This window comes from Fulmarus glacialis, unplaced genomic scaffold (assembly GCF_000690835.1).
Source record: "Fulmarus glacialis isolate BGI_N327 unplaced genomic scaffold, ASM69083v1 scaffold50271, whole genome shotgun sequence".
In the NCBI taxonomy this organism is placed as follows: Eukaryota; Metazoa; Chordata; class Aves; order Procellariiformes; family Procellariidae; genus Fulmarus; species Fulmarus glacialis.
In genome coordinates, this window is record NW_009191846.1 from 1 (window position 1) to 23,023 (window position 23,023).

The window sequence follows — 23,023 nt, forward strand, 5'->3', positions numbered from 1 at the left end:
AAGGCAAGTCCTGCCTGACCAACCTGGTGACCTTCTATGATGGAGCTTCTGACAGTTCTTCCTCATTCTTTGGAGCGAATGTTTCCAGTTAGTTGTCTTCCTAACATATTTTGTCTAAAGGGATAATTTGGCTTTTTTTTAAGTTCCTTTTACTCCAGTAATTCTATTGAACCACTCAGTTCTTCAAGTGATTTATTTTACATTATTTGCTTTTCATGTCAGTGAGTATCTGCTCTGAAATTCTTTTTATCTTTTCTAATTTCTGTCCTACAAAATTATAGGCTTTTCCTTGGTTTCTCATATTTAGGACTTCTACATGACAAAACATATCTGTGTACTTAGAGTAATTTTCTTAGCCTTGTATAATTGTTCACCTTCTCTTCTTTTGGCTTCTTGGTATCCTCCTTTCATATAGAAAGATGGGTATGCATTGTGACGTCATGCATGTGATTAAATAGCCTCAGTGCATTTGATGTTAGTCTTTTCAAATTACTTTTCAATATGTGTTTGTGTACCTATATTTATGTACACACACCAAGTTTTTCCTTCTTGATCCAACAGAAGGCAAAGATGTTATAAGCTTCCTTTTTAGGAAAATTTATGAAATCTCCTATATATATAATATTGCATCTTTCGTTACAATTTAAATTGGAAGAGAACATTACTGTGCTCTAAAATATAGTAGAAATTCGAACATTAACAAAAATTTGTTTTTTAATGAAATGTTCTGTGGTTGCTATCTGTGATACTAATGCATCACGTGTTCTGTTGCAAAATGTACACTATATGGATGGTCAGAATGTAAGGAAAATGACACAGATATATAGGTGGAGCACATAGTTTCTTTTTAATTTTGTGGTAATTGATTTCTGCATTTTCCTTTTCTTTGATGGCAGTAAAAACAACAGTAAACTGTAGTAATTCTATAGAGAACGAATGAGCATTCACCCTTGAAATAGAGTAATATTATGTGAATCATGTTACATGAAATACCCAAGTGAACAAAAATCCTTTTTTATAATGTTTTTCAATTCTGTAAGGCCATTGCTTTTGCCAATTTCTTTTGTTTCTCCTGCAACAAAAGAAGTTGGAGGGTATGTAGTTGCGTATCTCTTCACATTCCAGCATGCTTGTGAAATAAAAATTGACATAGGCAGTTGAAGATGAGGTAGTAGATGGGTCACAATCTTTGACTTTAGGTCATACAATGAAGAAGACTTTGTTGACACGAAGGAATCTTAAAAAGATTGTTGTTATTTCTGGAAGTTGAACAATCATAGAATCATAGAATAGTTTGGGTTGGAATGGACCTTTAAAGGTCATCTAGTCCAACTCCCCTGCAATGAGCAGGGACATCTTCAACTAGATCAGGTTGCTCAGAGCCCCATCCAACCCGACCTTGTACGTTTCCAGGGATGGGGCATCTACCACCTCTCTGGGAAACCTGTTCCAGTGTTTCAGAACCCTCATTGTAAAAAATTTCTTCCTTATATCTAACCTAAATCTACCCTCTTTTAGTTTGAAACCATTACACCTTGTCCTGTCACAACAGGCCCTACTAAAAAGTTTGTCCCCATCTTTCTTATAACCCCCTTTAAGTACTGAAAGGCTGCAAGAAGGTCTCCCTGGAGCCTTCTCTTCTCCAGGCTGAACAACCCCAAATCTCTCAGCCTTTCTTCATAGGAGAGATGTTCCATCCCTCTGGTTGTTTTTGTGTCCCTCCTCCGGACCCACTCCAATAGGTCCATGTCTATTCAAAAAAAAATATGGAGCTTCAAAGGATGAAAGGTGTGTGCTATCTTTATCCAATCTGTATGTCAAGCGTAACAGATCTGTGAGGCGTCTTGTATAAACAGTGCTTCAGAACTTCAAAAGAGTACCTTAGCTTTAGTTTTAAGCCAATATGAGTCTGGTCTTACGCTGAAAAGGACTGTCTCAGCATCTCTTGCACCTTCATCTGTACATTTCCACTCCCCCTTTTTTTTTTTCTGGTAAATTATGATGAGCATGTTTTGTTGCTGTTGGTTTGGCTTGGTTAGTTTTGGTTTTAGCTGGACCAGTTCCTTCATCCAGCTTATCAAGATGCTGTCTGAGTTTTAGTGGTAGCAGAGAACAGACAAATAGGAACTTGGGAAGGTTGTGTGGGGCGATGCAGAATTGCCCCTTTCAGAACACACCACACAGAATGCCATAAAGTCATGAAATCAGTCTTCAATAAGTAGCAGTAGTGTTTCTCATCATTTGACTATGTAAATGGTATAATGTGTGAACCAAAATAAATATATTTATATATACAGAAAAGAAGTGAAATTTTGAAAAAGGGTATGAGCGCCGAAACAAATTCCTACTGATTATATGCATTTGCTCCTTGTTTAAGCAAACCGAACGTATAATAAGAATATGCAGTTACTAATCTATTCTTTGTGCATATTCTAGACACGTTTTCTATAGTTTGTGGTTGCACAGTTGCACTATGGAGCAGTCTACCTTTAATATACAATACTCGGTGGAGGTTGTTTTTTCTTATACCCCTGTAATTTCCGGTAATTTTGTTCATGTGAGAAATACAATTTTTCAAAATTGTCAAATAGTTCCTAATGTATTAAAAAGATAAAACTAAATCAGCAATAAATGTTAATGCTGCTTTATAATGCATGCTAGACATTGAAAGCCTAGTGAAAGATTTTTCCTCTCAGGTGATTTTTAGTGTCTCTCATACACAGGCAGCGTCCTGCACTTGGTGAGTGCTTAGCATCTCTTGCAGCAGCCATTCCAGTAGCATTCCTTGAACCTTCTCTCAACCATTACAACCCATTGTCTGTCTTCAACACAAAAAGTGCAAGAGAAAGAGCGAGTAAGTACTGTTCCTCACACAAAAGAAAAAAAAAAGGTGTTTGCTCCTCTGCAACTAATAGTAATAGAAAAAAATAGTAATAGTGGAAAAAACCCCAAATGTATGCCCCGGTAGAGAACTCCTACTATTGCTCTTTCATTACTTGTCATTTTAACCTTGCTCTGCTTTGTTGAGACTATGTTAACATTGTTCCCTTTCTCCTAGCATATTTGGATATTTTTCTGAACATGATGTGTTTGAATTCTTTTCCAAAGCTGCATACTGTAATATTTGAAGCTTAGTCAAAGATCGTATCTACATTACAAAAATTTTTAGCAAATTGTACAGTTGTGTTCCTACTAGCAACATGCAAGAGATATAATATCTTATTTATGTGAACAGGAAAATTATCTATATTTTTTTGTTGTCTTACCAGTACTCCAATGCAGTTTGGTATAGGGAACTCCAGACAGAATATGACTTTGATTTCATGAAACCTTAGTCAAAGGAGCATGAGTCCTTCTACATAGATTTTCTTCACTTTCTTCTTTCCCAACTTACTCTTGATGGACTCTGACATCTTAAAGTATTTCAGTATTTTCCTCATTGACCTGTGTAAGAGTCATTACCCTGCCAAAATCATTGTTACTTTAAACAACAACAACAAAAAAGTAGGTAGATCGATATGCTTCGTAAGTTTTTCCATATAAAAGCAGTCATGGAAAAGCTTGTGCTAGCCCTTCCTTCCTGTCAGCTCTACTTTATAGAAGCAGCACTGGTGGAAGAAGAATTTTGCTAGAGTGAATGGCATTGGATTATGATGGGTTGTTCATTGCTGAATAAGCACCCTTCAGTTTCTCATACAAGCATCTGACAACTGGAATTCTTTCCTAGTATTTTTGTTGGGAGATAGATGGGCAGAGTTTGTGAACTAGGTACAGTTTAGTTTTAATCTCACCCATAATTTTGAGCTGTTTGTTTCCTTTTCCCTGAGGTGGATTTAATGTTTTGCAGATTGACGTGGAAGTGTGAATGATTATGGAAACAACGGCCAGAGTTTATCCAATATTGATACAAGCTCTCAGTTCTGCACTTTTACATAGCTGGGCTGCTCACCAGATAATTGCAGGACACCTTATGGTAAAGCTTTATGGCAGCTATTATCTACATCAGTGCTATATGCACATGATCAGAAAGACATAATTTGTGAGATGAGAGACCTGTGTATACCCCAAAGTCTTACTATAGTTATGTCTGCCCAAGATGGTGACAGAAAAAATCTTGAGTGACAATGTTCTTTGTATTTAGGGTTTAAACATAGGTGAACGTAGATGTTCTCTTTTATTTTGTTAATTAATCTTTTGCTTTTCTACTCTTACTTGCAGTTTTAGGTATGCCTGATACAGTAGAAGAGATGTGTCCAGAGATCCCTCAGTTGGATGGACTAATAAAGGAAATTAATGATTTAGCAGAGTCTGGAGCAAGGTATACTGAAATGCCTCATGTAATTGAGGTTATCTTACCCATGCTATGCAACTATTTATCCTACTGGTGGGAAAGAGGGTCTGAGAGTGTTCCTCAAAGTGCTGGGCCTTGCTGTACAATGATAACATCTGAGCATCTGAGCATCGTTCTTGGAAACATTCTGAAAATCATTAACAACAATCTGGGAATAGACGAAGCATCTTGGATGAAAAGAATTGCAGGTACTGTAAATATTTTTAAACAGTAATTGTACCTAATAATATTTAATTACTTTGCTATACTTTACCATATTACCTAGTGATATAATAATAATAAATTGTAATTATAAACAGCAGGAAAGAAAACTAAAGAGTAGATAAGTAACAATAAGAGAAAGATATTTTAATTTTTTCAATTTTTAAATTATTTTTATGCATGCATTGTAGCGTCACTATAAGCAGAGAGCTTTCTATACAACATAATGGATTTTGAAAATGTTATCTTCTGAATGTACTGTATAAGAGCCTTAGCATTTAATTTGGAGTTGTGAATTCGATTGATTTTCAAGACACCTAAGAACTGAATAGTGTAGTAGAAGGGTATGTGTCCTGTGAATTCTGTTCATGAAATATCAGGACAAAAGGGAAAGAAAGTGTATATGGTGAAATAGTCCCAGGAATTCTGGGAACCCAAGTTCAGAATTAGTTGCTTTGCCTGAGTAACTGTGCCAGCTATTAAATGAGCAGAAAGATTTCTCAAAATGTCCTGTAACATTTAGTAGCTAGCTAGCTAAAGAAATTTACTGTATCCAAATTTTATCATTCATCTTAAACAGTGTAAGAGTATAATATGCAATAAGGTGGTTCAAGAAAAATCTATGTGAAGGTAATAATTTCCTGCTAAATTTTAATGCCCCCTTGGTACAGGGTTTTCAGTATTATTTTAAATACTCAAAGGTCTTTAATAATAATAAGGATTCCATTAAAATTTAGTAAGAAGTTTGCTGCTTAATTGTAGAGACCACTGCTTGCAGTTTTGTAGTGGCTGCTTTTCTACGTAAGGATATAATGTACTAGTGTGGTTCTTTTAAGGATTTTTGACTCAGGTGGTCTACATTTTATTACTAATGCTTGTACAAAATAGATCTATGATCTTGAATTAGTCATTCATTCTCTGCATTTTAGCTTGCCCAAGGCAAAGCAGGTAAAGGAATTCTTCAAGAACACTGTCTTCTGACCATTTTCTGACATTGTATACAAAAAACCCACACACAAATAAAACCCCAAAAGTATTTTTGTGAGGACTTTGTGTCTCAATCCCTACTTTGTTTAGGTTCTAAGTTAGAGACGTGTGACTTGCCAAAACCATGGTAGTTTAATTGATGTAAGACAGAAATACTTATAATCTGAATTCCCAGTAACTAGCTTTTAATCTCTCAATACACACAGTTGTTACAAAGCTATATTCATAGTTTTATTAATAATTTTATAATGCTCCAGAAATATGTGAAGCACTATGACCTTTATGTTTTCTAGAACTGCAGAGTTCATATTAATATGATGAAAAACATCAATTGTGCATTAGTCATAGGATTATCTATATTTTTATGTATAGTTTACGCTCAACCCATCATCAGCAAAGCCAGGCCTGATCTGCTCAAAACTCACTTCATTCCAACACTGGAGAAATTGAAGAAGAAAGCTATAAAGATCGTGATGGAAGAGGAGCAACTGAGAGCAGATAGTAAAACTGACACTCAAGAAGCTGAGCTACTCATTCTCGATGAGTTTGCTGTTCTTTGTAGAGACCTTTACGCCTTCTATCCAATGTTGATACGTTATGTAGACAACAACAGGTAAATAAAAACTAATAATTAAATTCATATTTATTAGTTAATGTACTGGAGTCCATGATCAGATAATCAGAAAGAACACAATGCATTTAATGTTATGCTGAGAATCAGATCCTAAGTATTTTAAGATTCTTAACTTACAGAATGATGTATCTTGAATTCACACCTTTTTCTCACATGCATTTGGCTTATTTGGTTGTATTGTAACTGCACTATTATCATTGAGAATGCATATCCTGACCAGACTTGTTATATATGCTACTGCAGCCCAATGACATTACAAATGAATATGCCTTTCAAAAATTGAAAAATGGCTAAAAGCCTTAAGTGGTAATGAAGAGGTGAAAAACTATTTGTTGTTTTTTTTAAGACGGAAATAAAAAGTGTTTGGACTACATTGTATTGCCTTTGGAATTATCAGAAGTCTGTCTCCTCAACCATTTACTGAAGGATTATTCTGTGCCTACACTTTCCCTTTCCTTTGTCCCAGAACATGACCCCAAGGTGCTCTTCAGAAGAGTATCTGAAGTATCTATAGTATCTCAGTATCTACAGTATCTTAATCCTATCCTTAACAACATTGTTCTTCTGTACACAATCATTGTCCACTTATATTTTTTAGGTGTTAGTACATATTGGGCTAGTTAGGAGCATTTTCATTGCATGCATGATCATTTATGCTGTGAACCGATTTACACTGAGAATTATTTGCTTTTTCTAGATGAACTCAAGGCTTTACTATGTCAGACCTTGTTGGCAAGGAAACACTTCGAATTTTTAAAAAACACAGATTTAACTGGGCTGTGGAGAAATCCTACTAGAAAGATAGAGTTAATGAGCATAAATTATAACGTTAACAGGCGTAAGTTATAACATCTGTCTGCTGTCAGATGCCCACTTTATGTATGGTCATATTAATGCATTTTAATTTAGAGACATTTAAGAGGGCTGCATCTGTTAGTTCATTTGCCCAAGTTTTCTGAGCATCCTTGTGCAGACAGACCCAGACTGAAGTTGTATTAGTTCCTGGATTACAAAAATAAACCAATTGAAGCAGTCAGTTCTTACAGCTCACCCACTCTTTCATTTCCCTGTACTCTTCCTGCTCTCCCCGTTATAGTGTTCTCTTTTGGATCAACACAAAGTTTTGATCACAAAGTTTTGATAACAAAGTTTTATTATGGAGAAAAAAAAAGAAATAGAGAAATACTCGGAGGAAGAGTTTTGCTTTTCAGCCAGTTCTGTTTTCTAGTCTGGTTCACAGAATAGGCACAAAAACATGTGTTGGCACCATGGCGGGGAGGAACAGGCAGAAATAAGTAGCCAAGAATTAGGAGATTTTTTGGAGATGAGTTAAACTGCCATGAAAAATGGTCTCTCTAACCACGGTCATGGAAAATTGAAGTGATTGTCATTAAATTCCAAGATTAACTATACAAATGTAACCTGATCTATTAAATAGACATTGTTATATTCAGTTGTCTTATTTTAAATGTCTTATTTTCAATTTCTCTTGTTTTTGTAATTAGAGCCAATTGGCTAAAGAAACCAGATGCAGATTCTGATGAACTCTTTCGAATGGTAGCTGAAGTTTTTATCCTGTGGTGTAAATCACATGTAAGATAAGATGTATACTTTTTCTTCCGTTTCATTCTATCTTTAAATATAAATGTGGTACATGCGGATGAATTAAACTTCTGGTGATTTTTTTTTTCATCTTTAGAATTTCAAAAGAGAAGAACAAAATTTTGTGATTCAGAATGAAATCAACAATTTGGCCTTTTTAACAGGAGACACCAAGAGCAAGATGTCTAAAGTAAGTTAATAAAAATTTGTGGGTCAGTTAAATCTTCAGCCTGTGTTTAGTATGTTGTAAGAAGGTTCTGAAAATCTACTCAGATTGCAGCTGCTGTGCTGGTAGAAGAAACAAAAAATAGTTTTGCTTCTTGATTATAGACATGACAACTACTATGCAAAATACAGGCTATGTACCTTAGAGTTACTTACTAAATGTCTAAGTAGTCGAAGACACAAGATTAAAATAAAGGTCTTGATTTGAAAAAGTTACACATATAAGAGAATATGGTTTGTAATATATAATATGGGTTGTTGATCTTTCAGAAAAAAAAAGGTAGACTATTTTATAAAAGCAAGTGAAGAAACATTGGTTGTCTGATCTTTTTTTTTGTGAAGGTCAATCAGTATTGTTCTGTCAACGTTGATGGAGGAATACTGTCTTTGCATATACCTCTATTCATACATGTAGCGTGCCACATGTGCACTGTTTTTCTTGTTTCTTATTAATGACCACATTAATTTCTATTTTGCCCATTTTCAATATGACAAGTTGCTGACATGATGGCTGGAAAGTACATTTGTTACCTGTATAATAGAGAAAATGCATGTTGTCAAGGTAAAAAATGCTGCTTTGACATTAGCTGAGGAAGATTGCCTTACTCAGCTAAAGCCAGTTGAAGTCTAAGTCCAAATTAGTGTTGGTAAACGTAGCAAAGAACCCTTTATTTTATTCATATATGTGACGTGTTTGGAGTAATCCTATTTTGAAAGTGTTCCAGAGAAGTGGTGGGGTTTATTCGTTTGTATTTCACTATATTTTGATTGTCTGTAACCTAGCTACTCTAAGTCCAACTTTAGACAATAGAGAGTCAGATAAAATGTGCCATTACGTTTCTTAATTCTCTTAAAAAAAGTTGGCTTCTTTTCTATTATGATTTTTTAAGTTCTGAAACTTGGTTAAGCAAAATCCCGATACTGGAAAGTTTACAAGCAAACGTAACAGATTTTCTACTCGTCATTAGTTCATGACTGGCATTGAACAGCAATTCAGACTATATAGAGAATTCCATATTTGGAGAAAAGGAAATTTTTAATGTGTTTTCTTGTTTTCAAGATGCAGCTCCTTGAAATTGTGTGGTAGAATTGAAATGTTTGTATTATCCTCATTAGCAAGATGAGTAGTGGGCGCAATCCAGGTTATTTGATGATCAATTGTACAATAACAGAGTTTAACATGTAGCTCTGTATTTTTATCATATGGCAATCACTACAGGTACATTTAATACGTATACTTCAACATTTATACGTTAGAATTGGCCTGAGGAGCCAAGAATTAGGTTTTTTTAAAAACACGATCGATTAGAATCAGGTGATTCACATTTAATCTAAATTGTGTCTCACTGCAGTATTGATAATAGGATAATATGATGTAAACTGTTAGTGTCATATTTTAGTCAGTCTGGCATGGCAGGAATGACAAAACAAATCTTTACAAAATAAAGAATAGGTATCCCTCATACTGCTCCGGAATTTACAAGCAAAAATAACAGATTTTCTGCTCGTCATTAGTTCATGACTGCACAGGAATTTAACATCAAGAATCTATACGACGCAAATTTGAAAGAGTTTGGTTTTAAGATTACATTTTGAAATGCCTGTTGTGTATATTTAAATATACAGATATATTATGTATAAATACTTGTATAAATATATGTATACATAACAGGGATGTAGATGCATATGTAAATGTGCTTTTCTTCGTATGGGTATACAGTACAGGGAGATTATGAATTTTTTATATGCATATAATTTTTGTAAACATATTAATATCAAATCATAGCATTCAAGGGCACTGTGCATGGTTATTGCTTATATAGGAAGAAATAAAAGATTGTATTGTTCATGACTGAATATTTTATTAATATGGTACCATATCTGCAGGAATGATTGCAGAACAGCTGATCATTTAGATAGGCATTTGTTTCATGATGACTTAAATACCATGATACAATACATGAGGCATCTTTTAGAAGTGTTGTGTTGATTTTCTATATATGGTTTCTAAGCAGGAAATTGATAACATTTCATAATATATAATGTAAGAGCTCTAAAACCAGCGCATACGTTAAAGCATACATTTAGATCTGAATAAATTTTTTTTAAGACTGCATAGTTTAGAATAAACAAGAAGTTCTCTAAGTAACTGAATTTCAGGTTTTCTTGAAAGGTTTGGTACTTACTTACATCCTCAGAGAATAATCAGTAGAGATATGAGGATATTACATTGGGGAACATTATTTTAATAATTTCTTGCTTTAATATTAACATTCATCTCCGGAAGTACTATGCTAACAGAATAATTACCACTTTCCTCTTTATCACCAGTTTATCTTTATTCACATTATTTTTAGTGGAAGCAATCATATCCAGTATTTATCAAGCATGAGGATGTATAGATAACTGTGAATATGAACATTGGCTATTAACAGTTGGCCCAAGACAGAACAGTTTGGGGTCTCTTAAAGGAATAAGACCCCATGCTGATCTCAGACTGCTTTAGACAACCGTCTGTCTTACAACAGAGACTTAGCATTTTTCCTAAGATACAAGATACTGTGATAGTGCTATTGTGTAAGGTGTGATGTATGATGTATGGAAGGTTCTATATCTTTACATGCCATATGCAGAGGATGAAGAATTAGGATTACATTATTTATCAGTAGCTAATAGCAGGGGTAACAAATGATTCATCATTACAATCAATAAATTAATTAAGTACCCATTGTATTTTGATTATACAATATTAACTTTGTTAATATTTTCTCAAATAAATGTATTAAACAGCTGAGCAAGTTTTTTAATTTTTCTTTTCTAAAAAAATGGCAGCAGATTGCTCGGAGGGGAATGGTAAGTTAGAGAACTTTCAGTCTGAGAGAGACTGATAACTTAGATTGCATTGAAATAACAGATTTGTGATAGAAGTGTTGAAATGGAGAATTTAAACACATTCAACTCCACTAATCTGTTATTTTTGAACCCTTCATAGGTTTGTTGATAAAATAGCATTTTGATTCAGATGCAATGATGTCCTATTGTGTTTTACAGTTAATTGGTATAAAAGACTAAACGTATACATTCACATGTACATAATAAATGTGTAATACATACGTGGGCAATTTTTCTGTGTAAGTTCCGGTATCTAAGTGAATGTGTGGCTGGATATATAACCCAGTTGCTAAACACTTGCATATCCTACTGAAGTTGTATTTGACTGGCCCTCATTATTAATTTTTTTTTATCTATTTTTAAAAAGCATTTGGATAAACCTATTATAGAAGTTTGAGGCAGTCATAAAATCCAAGTTTGTATTATGAAACAACATTGTGGTTTGCGCCCATTTGTAATATGTAATACATATTATTTGCAAGTTTACGATAATTAGAGGATTTCATGTTAGTATTTTCTGCAAGAATTTTAGATCTCTTCTTTGAGGCTATTTCAACTGCGTAGAATATGTTTCCTGTAGATACACTACGGTAAATCATGAGTGGATTACTTGTATGGTCATCTGTAATAAATGAAATATAATTAACGTCTTGTCTTTACTTACCTCCAGTATACATCTGCTGAGCCATGTCTGTGCAGCCTCTACATATTTCATGCAATTTTCAATTAAAATTTGCTATTTGTCTGAGTAAGGTATTGAAGATTCTAAGATGCTTAATACTTAATTTGATAATTACTCTTTCAGTCTTTCTTGACTTGTAGCTGGTTTTCTTCTCTATGTGATGTAAATACAGTAGGATATAAAAAGAGATTTTAGTAACAGCTTGGCTTCAACATTTTGAGGCTAATTCACGTATCACAAGAAAACAAAGTTACTATTAGAGCTATCACAGAAGGGGGTCTTGTTTGTGTTTATGTTTTGTCCTGTTTGTTTTTAACCAACAGTTTTCTGTAGTATTTTCCCATGCCTGGTCAAGGATTCTTTTGAGTAACAGTTGAATTTTTTTGCTGTTTTACCATAACTACACGGTTTTGTTGTTATCTTCTTAAAATTGCCTGACACAATGATAATATAGTGTTGACTATGGAATAGATGTTTATTTAAGTGTATTTATGGTATTAACATAATAAACAGGAAGAAACCCTGTGCGTGTATGGGACTTACACTTGAATTTATAATAGTGTTCTCAAAATGGGTACTGCTGAGAGATAATGAACTTACGTCAAGTTTTCTCTCAGGCTGTCTTCAAAACAATGAGCTATGCAATAGGAAAATACATCTATAAAAGAAATGCTGCATCTTCACAGTGATAGTTTGATTTCCATTTCTAAACACAATTTTTCTCAATCATATTTTGGTGGGGAAAATAGATAGAAAGAGCTATTTTGGTGAAAAGGTGAATATATTTCTTTATTGGACTATCCAGAGTTCCAGACACCTTCCTGCTTTTAACAATATTGGGAAAAGATGCAGTAATTAGTATATTGATGTGCTTACTTACTAGATGTATTTCCTTATGTGCTGAAGCAACAAATGGTAGTCCTGAATAGCAGCAGATAAATTCAGAGGTTCAATCATTTAGTAAGGATTAAGCTGAATAAAAATTATTTCACTAAGATCTTGTTTGATTACACACTTACAGTCTATTGTTTTAGCTACAAACTTATAATATTTTATTGTCCTGATAAAGCTAAGTAAGTTTGTTACTAACTTGCAAAATTATCATCTTTTCATCTCTTTTACTTATGGTTTTTTCCCTTTATTTTTCTTTCATACAGGCCATGCAAGTAAAGGTACAGGTCAAAGTGCATGATGTGTCTTTGTTTTAGATTTAGAAATGATCAGGCTCCAAGCATTCTTTCCATTGATCATAGCAGTGGCGTCACAAAGTGAAGGCCCAGGTTCCACCTACTATAAATTTTCTCCAAGTTAAAGTGGCAGAATTTGACCAGAGCAGCTGAAATTCCCTTTGGCACTCCCACATGTTGCTTAATGTGAAAATGTAGTAAAGTTACCTTTTCTAATTATTTTAGATGTACATTCTGCCTCTGCTGTCTTTCTGCATTGTGATTTTTTTGCTAGTATATTGAAGCAGACGTTGTAAAAGCAATGCCTCAGTAGAGTCATCAGAAACATGTATTTGGCTTATGATATTAAAGAAAAATATATGGGAAAAATGTGCTAGAACCTATACCCTGTCTGTAGATGAATAGAAGATTGTATTAGAACCAGTAAGTTTAAATTAGATACAGAGTTCAAATCCTACCTTTTTCCAAAATTAAAATGATCTTTACTAAAGATGTGAGGTGTGACAAAGCTTTTGAATAATCCGTGTTCCTTTTATATATTTAATGTATTCAAAGCTTCCTTTGTCTCCAGTGAACCATAGTTCACCTTTCTTTGCACCATCTATATTTTTTCTTTTTTTAATATGAATTTCTAATATAGATGAGTACTTTTCGACCTATGGTGTGTTCTTCATTGGTGAAGCAGAATGAACAGCAAAATGGAGCATAAAACCCTTTCATCTTTCCTTTCACCCTGTGTGCTGAGAAGCACACATGATGCTGTGAAGAGTTTTTAATCAATTAAAATGGAGGCATAAGTTAAAAAGTGAGCAGTTGTATTAAACTAATAGATCTGATTTCATGCTTTGCTATTGTGAAACTTTCCCAGGTATATAGAGTAGGATTTCATGAATGCTGTCGTTATAATCTCAGAGAATTGAAGGTTTAAGGAGGGTTGGAAATACTAAAAATACTAATTCCATCATCTTAACCAGTTTTAGCTGATTTTTTTTTTTAGTATAAATAAATTCTTTCTTCTTTTTGATTGTATATTTAATTATTATGAATCTACTGGAGAATCTGTAATTCTTTTTCTGTTCATGCTTGTTGAAGAAATGTCCATTTGTGTGTTTAAATCCTCAGACAAGTAAGATCATTATATGCCATTAGGCAACCAGATTATATCATTCTTGTTGAGGTCCTTTCAGCACACTTAATTATTTAGGCAAAATATATCCAATTTAATGCTCTTTACATATGAAATGAAGGTATTGTGTTTACTCAGAACAGAAAGAGACATAATTTTATTGTCATTTAGGTTTCTGTTTGTGACTCTACTTATACATTTATCAGCAGGAGTTGTGAATTCACAGACAGCAGAATTGGATGGCAAAGGCAGAATGGATCTTCTTTTCATGTTTTAAAAATGTTCAGGTTTTAAGGTTCACCTACCTTGTTCATATCTATTTATTAATCTCAAATGAAAATAAAGAAAATTGGATGTGTAAAAGGTCTTCAAGCTTATGCAGAAAAGTAAACCAGTAACTCTCCTTTTTTTTTTTTAATATATCTATTATATATTTTGTATTCCTTATTTAAGATGCATAGTGACGCCACTGGAATACAGTGATACATTGTGGGATTTGTTTGTCTGCTGTCAATGTAGAGTACAAATAATGTCATTATTATAGCCATTACATCACTGCTATTTCTAAGGCACTTCCAAAAGCAAAGCTTTGAGGCAAAGTACTCTCTTGCAATTGTTAGTTCCTTAAGAAAGGAAGCCACATCCATTGTGTGTTCCCTCTGACCTGCAAAATGCTCAAGACCAGCTACATACACACAGATTCACCATCTAGAAGACAGAATTTGCCAAAATTTATCACTGAGCAGAATATGTATGGCTTTTTTTTTTTCCATTGATTACTACGATAATAGTGTGGTAATAATTGGTAAATAATGAATTGCAATGGATTCTGCTGTATCAGTATGTGTAACTACACAATGTATTATAAAAACAATAGTCAGTAAAACTTAATTGACAGAGGGAAAAGGATGTGGAGGGTTAAATGCAAGCATTTGCTATTTTGTAGTATTGTATAAGCCTGGAGGCCTAGTCCTGAAATCTTATCTTAGGCAAAACTCCCCTTGAGTGTAGTAGGAGTTTAATCTAGGTATAGAATTCAGAACTGGGCTATTTTTATGTTGTTGTTGTTTACCATATGTTCATTAAATATATGGGTCTGTTGTAAAGATTTTGGTCATAAATGAAAAGTTGTGTGTGAAATATTGTTGTACAGTGTCTGTTATAAGAAGATAGGGCAGATGTTATTCTGTTGCGCTGTTTACTTCTCTGTCTCTTTTGTTTTCCTTTTCTTATTACTCATGATCTCCAAAGATGCAAAAGACTTACTTTTTCATCCCAGAGTTGCTTATATTAGCCAAAGCCAAAGGGCAGCGCTTTTCCCAGAGGCACTAAATCATTGGCATTTTATTTCGTTGAATCAAAGCCTTTTAGATATTGGTATTTTTCAGTTGAGACAAATCAGACAATATTCATTCATTCAGACCCTGGATAACAATCTCTGTGTAAGTTTCTAACAAAAATGTAAACATTCTGAATTTGTCTCTGTAACATTGAGAACTAGTAGTGTCCCCTGAGACTGACTCAGCTTTTAATTTTAGGGTTGTTTCTGATTTGAGAGGTAAGATCCAGAAAATATGGTTAGATTCATATGTATGAATGCACACAAAAGTATGTTACTGCTATTAAAATATTACTGTTATTGCAATTTCTGCATTGGCACATACCAAAAGTATTCCTCTACATTTCCCGCTCAAGACTGTACACCTTTCCTCTAATGTAGCTTTTTTAATTAGTTGTACTACATCAGGAACGTAGTTTCCTTGGACCATTAGAGCAAGAGTGTGTTGGAAAAGTGTGTGATCAGAGAATTACAGTCATTTACTTTTCTATTTTTTTAATTATAGTCTGGAGGACAAGATCAAGAGAGAAAGAAATCAAAACGTAGAGGGGATTTGTACTCCATACAAACATCATTGATTGTAGCTGCACTTAAAAAGATGCTTCCTATTGGTTTGAATATGTGTACTCCTGGAGATCAAGAGCTCATTTCTTTGGCTAAGACTAGATACAGCCATGTAAGTGTATACTTTGTAATAGTTTTTAATGCAAAATAAGCAGAACTTTATAAACTGAACTTTGAGACATAGATATCTAAGCAGTCAATATAATTAAATATATCAATGTACTGTAAGCAATTATAGCTGCTAATTGTGCTTTCACAGAAAAAGTGGTGTGTATAGACAACTGCCATCATTTCCAGGTCATTTTCCATTTGTATACAATGTACATTTTTATATATGCATTTGGACCAAATACTGAAATACCATTAGTTAGCTTTAATTCTCTTCAAAGTTTAATCCTTGTTTTTTTGCTCAAAATTAAAGAAAGCCTTTGTCCCATGCCTTTCTGGTAATTTACGTACTTTGAAAACAAAAGAGGTTAAGTTTCAGTATTAAAATAATAGCTGTTATATGTTGTACATGTTCTTATGAGATGAATGATAATCTGAATTGAAAAATACTTCTACCTTTCTACAGAGGGACACTGATGATGAAGTCAAAGAACATTTACGTAACAACTTACATTTGCAGGAAAAGGTAATATAAAAAAATCTGTCTTAAGATGCTGATGCGTGCTTTTAAAACGCAGGAGTCACAATTGTTTTGTTTATCGTGATACGTAAAAAAAAAAAAAAAAACAAAAGAATGTGAAAAGCTATTAGAAAAATTGCCATTTTTACATTTTTCTTCATAATTTTTTCATGACAATAATTAGTTTATTTGTAGCTTTGACTGGTATTTTCAAGTTTCAGGAAGTCCTATAGAATGGGACAAGCGTAAAGAATTGAGACATTGGTAGTTTTAAAGCTGTAATTACTTAGAATCAACTTGATCCAAGAAGAAAATAAAATTAAAACTATAGTATTTCAGCTTCTGTTCTTGAACTTAACTTGCACTAATGATTAAATAGTATTTCTAAGAATATGTGCATTTTAAAGTGGCTATAATAAAATAAGAAAAGCTTGTGTCATCTTACACTTTAAGAGTTTTACAAGCACATCTATGTTCCTACTATTTATTTGCTGAATACACTGACAAAGGTGATACCAGAATGGAGTCCTCAACATTTTGTAAATAACAAATAGTTTAGATTATTGCCTACAGTCTTGGAACATAGTAGCAGTAACTCATTTATCTGTCATGGCAAATGACTGTCAGGTTGCTATAAATTTGTGCTTACATAAATTTAAATTGGACACACTAAGTATTTCTATTTCTGTCTTGCAAAAAACCAAAAACCTTTGGCTGTAACTCTTCACCTACTGAAATGCCAGCTGTCTTTTATAGACTCTATAAAACAGCTTTCCACTGTCAGTACAGAAGTCCTACAAGGAGTTAAACTCAATCCCAGTACTAAATGTGCTTCCTTATTTTTAATGCAATTAAATGGGATGCAGAAGTCCCAGGGTGCTTTATTTGGTGTCATGAAATAAAAATACAGAACCTTGCTTAAGAATTGAGTCCAGTTACCCAACAGTATACAGAATCTAATGCCATTTTTCGGAGCAGCTAGCAGATGTTAATTTTGACTAAAAGGGGACAGCTGAAATGGGAGTATCTATAACATTCTTTATGATACCATGAGAATAATAGTAGTGGTAGTCAAAGTCAGTATCTTCATTCAGCAGCTTACATATGAAATATGTTGGTTTTTAGTCTGATGATCCAGCTGTGAAATGGCAGTTAAATCTATACAAAGACATTTTGAAGAGTGATGAACCTACTGACCCTGAGAGAAATGTGGAACGTGTGCAGAGGATATCAGCTGCTCTGTATCATCTGGAACAGGTAAAAAGTTAATGTCTATACTGTGTGTGTTTTAAAGTAGCACGAGTTTTTTTCCTTGTAGAGATTATTTTGATTTCAATGAGTGTCATTATTAAAGTTTCCAGATAAAAATTATTTTTGCATATGTGTGCATGCACACACACACGTACATACAGATGTGTATATATGCGAAGTTTTTAATGTAATCTGTTGAAGTGCCTCAGTTTAGCTTCAGGGAAAACTTGGGATGTATTTGCCTCTGCAAAACTTTGTGAACAGTTGCAAGTAGCATTGTATACATCATCACCATTCAGTAGCTGAAAACTGTAATTTTAGGAAGAGATGTTTTAATATACTGGTTTTAGCCCATCTCCTATTTCTGCACCTGAGGATACTGTAACAATTTTTGAATCAGTTGCCTGTTCATTCAAATGATACAATTTAAATACAAAAAGGCATTTGTATTCTTCCCACATAAAGTTAATCCATTTCATTCACAAGTGATATAGCAGAGAAATTCATTCACATGAACAATTACATAGTTAGAAACAGACAAAATAACCATTTTGGAATTTTACCAAGGAGTACCACCCATGAGATACTCTGGCATCTTGAGCTTTTCTCTATAAACTGAGAGGTACTATATATAATACCCCCAGTATTTTTTCTTATTAATTAAAAAAAAGCAAACAAAAACCAAACCAACAAACAAAAAACAAACAAAAAAACCCCAAAATAAAACCCCAAAAGAACATTTTTTTCAGATGATGGGAAGTGTTTGTAACATTTTCTAATTTGCTAACTACAATAACCACTAGCTAAAAAGAAAATTTTGAATAAAAGTTGAAGAGTTTCCATTGTATGTACTAGAAGATGCTTTCCCATAGGTTGAACAACCACTGAGATCAAAGAAAGCCGTTTGGCACAAACTCCTGTCAAAACAACGCAAAAGGGCTGTTGTTGCATGTTTCAGAATGGCACCATTATACAACCTGCCAAGGTAAATGGCTTAAATGTTCATTTTTTTGTAACTTTTGTTTACGTTTCTGAGTGCAAATATTGCTTGTGTGTATACCTACAAGTTTGTTGATTGTTAGGCCTATGTAATTTTGTTTAAGAGACAAAGGAGTTGGTTAGTTATCAGCTAATTCCTCACAGTAGCAAAATACTTGTCTCATGACAAATAAACAGAGGGCGAAAAGACCATAGGAATTCACACTGCTTGCAAACCAAAATGCTTTATTTTTGTCAGCTATTACTCTCTATAGTTCCTCAAGTTATCTGTGAAAATTGTTAAGATGTTGCTGTTTCTGTCCCTTTTTTGCCTCTGATTGCTTGCTCTTTTTACTCTTTATTCTCCTGTGTTTGTATTCTTTTCTCTTTTTTTAACTTTTATGGCTATTCCTCTCCTATTGCATGAATGCTTCATGCTCTTTAACTTGTCTGAGGCAATCTTTAGCTACTATATCAGAATGTTACATACATTAAAGCGGCTATTGGGGCAGAGCAGTGCAGAATGATATTTTGGACTTGTGTGTTGCTCTGCTTCTTACTCCAGTTGAATGTAGATACCACAAAGTCCAAGATAAAGTGCATCCTGTGCCTGGATCCATCTACTGCTTTAAACAGAATATTAAGACCATGCGGCATTGGGATCATTTCCTTTGCCCTGTTCCTTCTCAACAAATCTGCTTTTTATTCAGATACGGCCTAAGCATATCTTTAATTAAGCTTGCTTCTCACCTTCTTCTGCACTTTTTCACCTTTCATGTTTAATATTTTTGTTCAAAGATTGTTTGCAAAGTATTTAACAGAAGAGTTGCATTGCATTTTTCAGTGCCTTTATTAAAGCCAATCTACATGCTTGATGTTGGCTAAAGGTCTGTAGCTGTGCCACTAACATATTGAAAGAATATTAGGTTTGCACAAGAAAAATAAAAAGCCAGTTATACTGTAAAAAGCACACATCCTTCCTTTACAAAAAGTAGTAGTTCTAGACTATATAACGTCTCTAGGTTGTCACACTACCACCAGGCAATCTTTAAAGAACCAGAAAAATGAAAAGGTTTAAGTACAACATAAGAACAAACTGGCTAGTATCAACCATTTCATGTTCAAGAATTGTGTTTGGAAAAACAAGAGAAAGTGGTATGATGAGCACCCATTTCAGTATAACATTTTTGTGAGCATTTTTTTTTTTACAACCATATTTTGGATTTATAAATTCTTAAAATGTTTGGAATATATATGAGCACCCCAATGATAAAAGTGGTTCATCTTATTGTTGCCTTTAAAAAAAAACACTTTTATTTATTATTTTTGAGGTTGATGGAACACTTGCCAAGGGGCAAGATGGATTATGAGTCTGTATTTTCATTTTCAAGAAAATATGGAGTAATACTCATTGAAGTAGAACATTTATATTATCTGTAATTTTCATTAGAAACTTTTCTGTGTTAAAAAGATTGAGGTTAGTTCTTCTCAAACTTTATGGTAGATTTTGTGGTGGAGTTTACTGCTAATTTAAATATGAATGTGAGGCAAATCTGTCCAGTTATTTTGTCTTGTAGATTCTAAAAATGAACTGTCATAAAACTATTTTAGCCAATTAATTGTGGTGTCTGCACTTCAAAACAGGCAAGAGTGAAAAAACACTTTGGACTTAGAATCATAAAACCATAGAATGGTTTGGGTTGGAAGGGACTTTTAAAGGTCATCTAGTCCAAACCCTCTGCAATGAGCAGGGACTTCTAGGTATATTGCTAAACTGATAGGTGCAGAACAAAGTTTTAAAATTCATTAGTTTATAGACACATATTTTTCCTAGATAAATCATAGGGTTCTGATAGGAAAATAAGGCTATCATACTATTATGCACCTATAACTATCTCCATCATTTAAACTGATTGTGTTGTTAAGACATCTCTGACCCCTGGGGAGATTATTTCAAGTGGGGTATGATTAATTCTAGGAGCTATGTAAATCCCTTTGAACCAGAGTTTCAAATGCAGCTCTCCTTATCTTTTATATTTTCTCATTTTAGTTGCAGCTTTATATTGGGAGTGTTAGTTCTAAATTTGATGATAGAATCAATTAATTTAAAGGGCAGTAAGCAAACATGATGGTGGTACCCTTTCATTTATTCTTGAAAAGATTAATATCTTCAGTGAATAATGAGCTCTTTCTTTTGAAAATTTTCTGGAGATTTAGGTGGCTTTTTAATGTTAATCTCGTATTTTAATCTAATTTTCTTCAAAATGCATTCTTATACGTATCAGTTTTTAGGAATTCCAGTAAGATATTTCAGAAATTGAAATGTCTATTGATGTGCAGGTGTTTGTTAAATCATAGCAAAATTACTTGAACTTCTACCGTAAATATTCCAAGTACTCCCTTTTCTGAGAATTGCCTGGAGATACAAAAGAAATAGTTGTATTTTAAAATATTTTTATTTTTTAAGGAAAAAAACATTAGTTAAGTTACAAAATACTGATTCTTCATGTTCTGTGTTTAATGAATATACATGGCTTTGAAAAAGTGTCTTACGTGATAAATGTGTTCTGTGAGGTGTCTGTATTTATGTTTGATGTTTTAAGGAAATTAATTTGTTAAAAAATTTGTCTTATTGTCTGTCATCTGTATATGCACATAGATAGAGCAACATAGATACAGCAAAGTTGTACATGGCAATTTTTCATACACGGTTTATGAATACATTCTTTCTGACTACTTTATAGAATTTAACTTGTGCCTTTCTTCAATGAAAACCTATATGCTTTTCTTCAGACACAAAATTAGCAATTTCTTCCTGAGCACCTTTCAACGAGTTTGGCTGGAAAAAGTACATGAAAAAACTCAGTATGACAGGCTTATACTCAAGTTAACGGTAATGTAACTTGTGGAGAGCCTCTTCCTTATGCGCACACTTATTCCTTCCCAGCCATGATTTGATGTTATCATAAAACATAAATTTGTACAATTTTCAGAGGGGATTCTGATTGGTCAGTTTTTGAAATTTGATAATAAAATGGCATCAGTGCCAACAGGAGAGCCTAGAAGGTTGGCTTAATAGCTATTCCATTATAAAATAATAATTCATGTGCACAGTGTATTTAAACAAGCCATAGTATATACAGCCAATTTGTATAGCTTTTGTTAGTGGTGCAGGATAAAAGTAAATGAGAAGGCTGTGTGGAACAACCTTTGTAACCTCATGTCGTGCACCTCAAAACAAAATTTCCCCCCAAATGTAATGTAAAGATGGAATGGTTTAGCCACTATTATGTGTAGTCTTATTGCCATGAGCTGTATTTTCTGTGGAAAGTTAAATTAATGAATACTGTATAGTAGTAATTATATGCCTAAGAGTTTTCTAAAACTGGTAATTTTCTAGAGCAGGTTTTGTGTATTTCTAATCCAGCTTTTTTGAGGACACATTAATACTGCCCTGATTTGGAACTAAAAGAAAAGCAGCTGAGGTTAGGCTTCTTTACGTGGAAGAAGGCAATGATTGTCTGCAGATAACATGTTGGAAAGCACTTGATAATTATTTTGGTGTGGATGGCCAACTTCTGCTGTCTCAATGTCCTAAATCTAGTAAACTAGATTTACATCTGATAGGTGTAAATCCCACCCACTCATTCTCAGTCTGTTCAAGTGTGTATTTTTCCCATGCTTGCATTAAGGTTCCAGTCCTGCAGTTTCACGTATAATGTATATTAGCACTCCCAAAGCTTTCAAAACAAAAAGTAATGTATACATATGTGTATTAAAAAAAAGTAAGAATGTTCAAAAGTACATGCAGATTTGTCACTGAATGTTAGTTATGTTTTGCATTTTGTTTCACTGACCAATCAGAGGATCAGAATTGTACAAATACGTATCCTTACTAATCATTAACCACCTGAGCTGTTATACAATGTTCCGTTACCCCTCTTGATCTCACTTTCACAACCCCCCCAGGCACCGTTCTATTAACCTCTTCCTCCATGGCTATCAGAACTATTGGATAGAAACAGAGGAATATTCATTTGAGGAGAAACTAGTTCAGGATTTGGCTGTAAGTACTGACATAATTGGGCATATTTTTCAGTGCCCACTTTAGTGTATATTTTATGTATCTATTATAACCTATATTTAATTTTTGTGTACTGTATGCATATGCATAAACTTACAAAATACTAATCCTTATGCTTCAGGGCATAAGGTCATTTTTCGCTGTGGTCAAAAAGACATTCGTCCTGTGATGCACACTGAAGTGCAATAAGGTGGTTTATGCCTTGAGACGAACTATGTGATACTCATTCTTGGGAAGAGAAATGGATTAGATGAACTGTCAGACTATTTTTGTCATTATGGTAATTCCTATG

General features: G+C 33.6%; 1 protein-coding gene across 1 annotated transcript in view; it reads left to right on the forward strand.

Annotated features, from left to right (window-relative positions):
• Window positions 1-2,723: 2,723 nt before the first annotated feature.
• The window catches only part of LOC104083362 (ryanodine receptor 3-like), a gene marked incomplete at both ends in the record, with an annotated part of 28,391 nt that continues 8,091 nt past the window's right edge, over window positions 2,724-23,023 (forward strand). Inside the window, 6 exons of the mRNA XM_009586826.1 lie at window positions 2,724-2,854; window positions 4,219-4,539; window positions 5,912-6,152; window positions 7,679-7,766; window positions 15,732-15,902; window positions 17,544-17,675. Coding sequence (XP_009585121.1) covers window positions 2,724-2,854; window positions 4,219-4,539; window positions 5,912-6,152; window positions 7,679-7,766; window positions 15,732-15,902; window positions 17,544-17,675 — 1,084 coding nt within the window. The remainder of the gene's footprint in view (window positions 2,855-4,218; window positions 4,540-5,911; window positions 6,153-7,678; window positions 7,767-15,731; window positions 15,903-17,543; window positions 17,676-23,023) is intronic.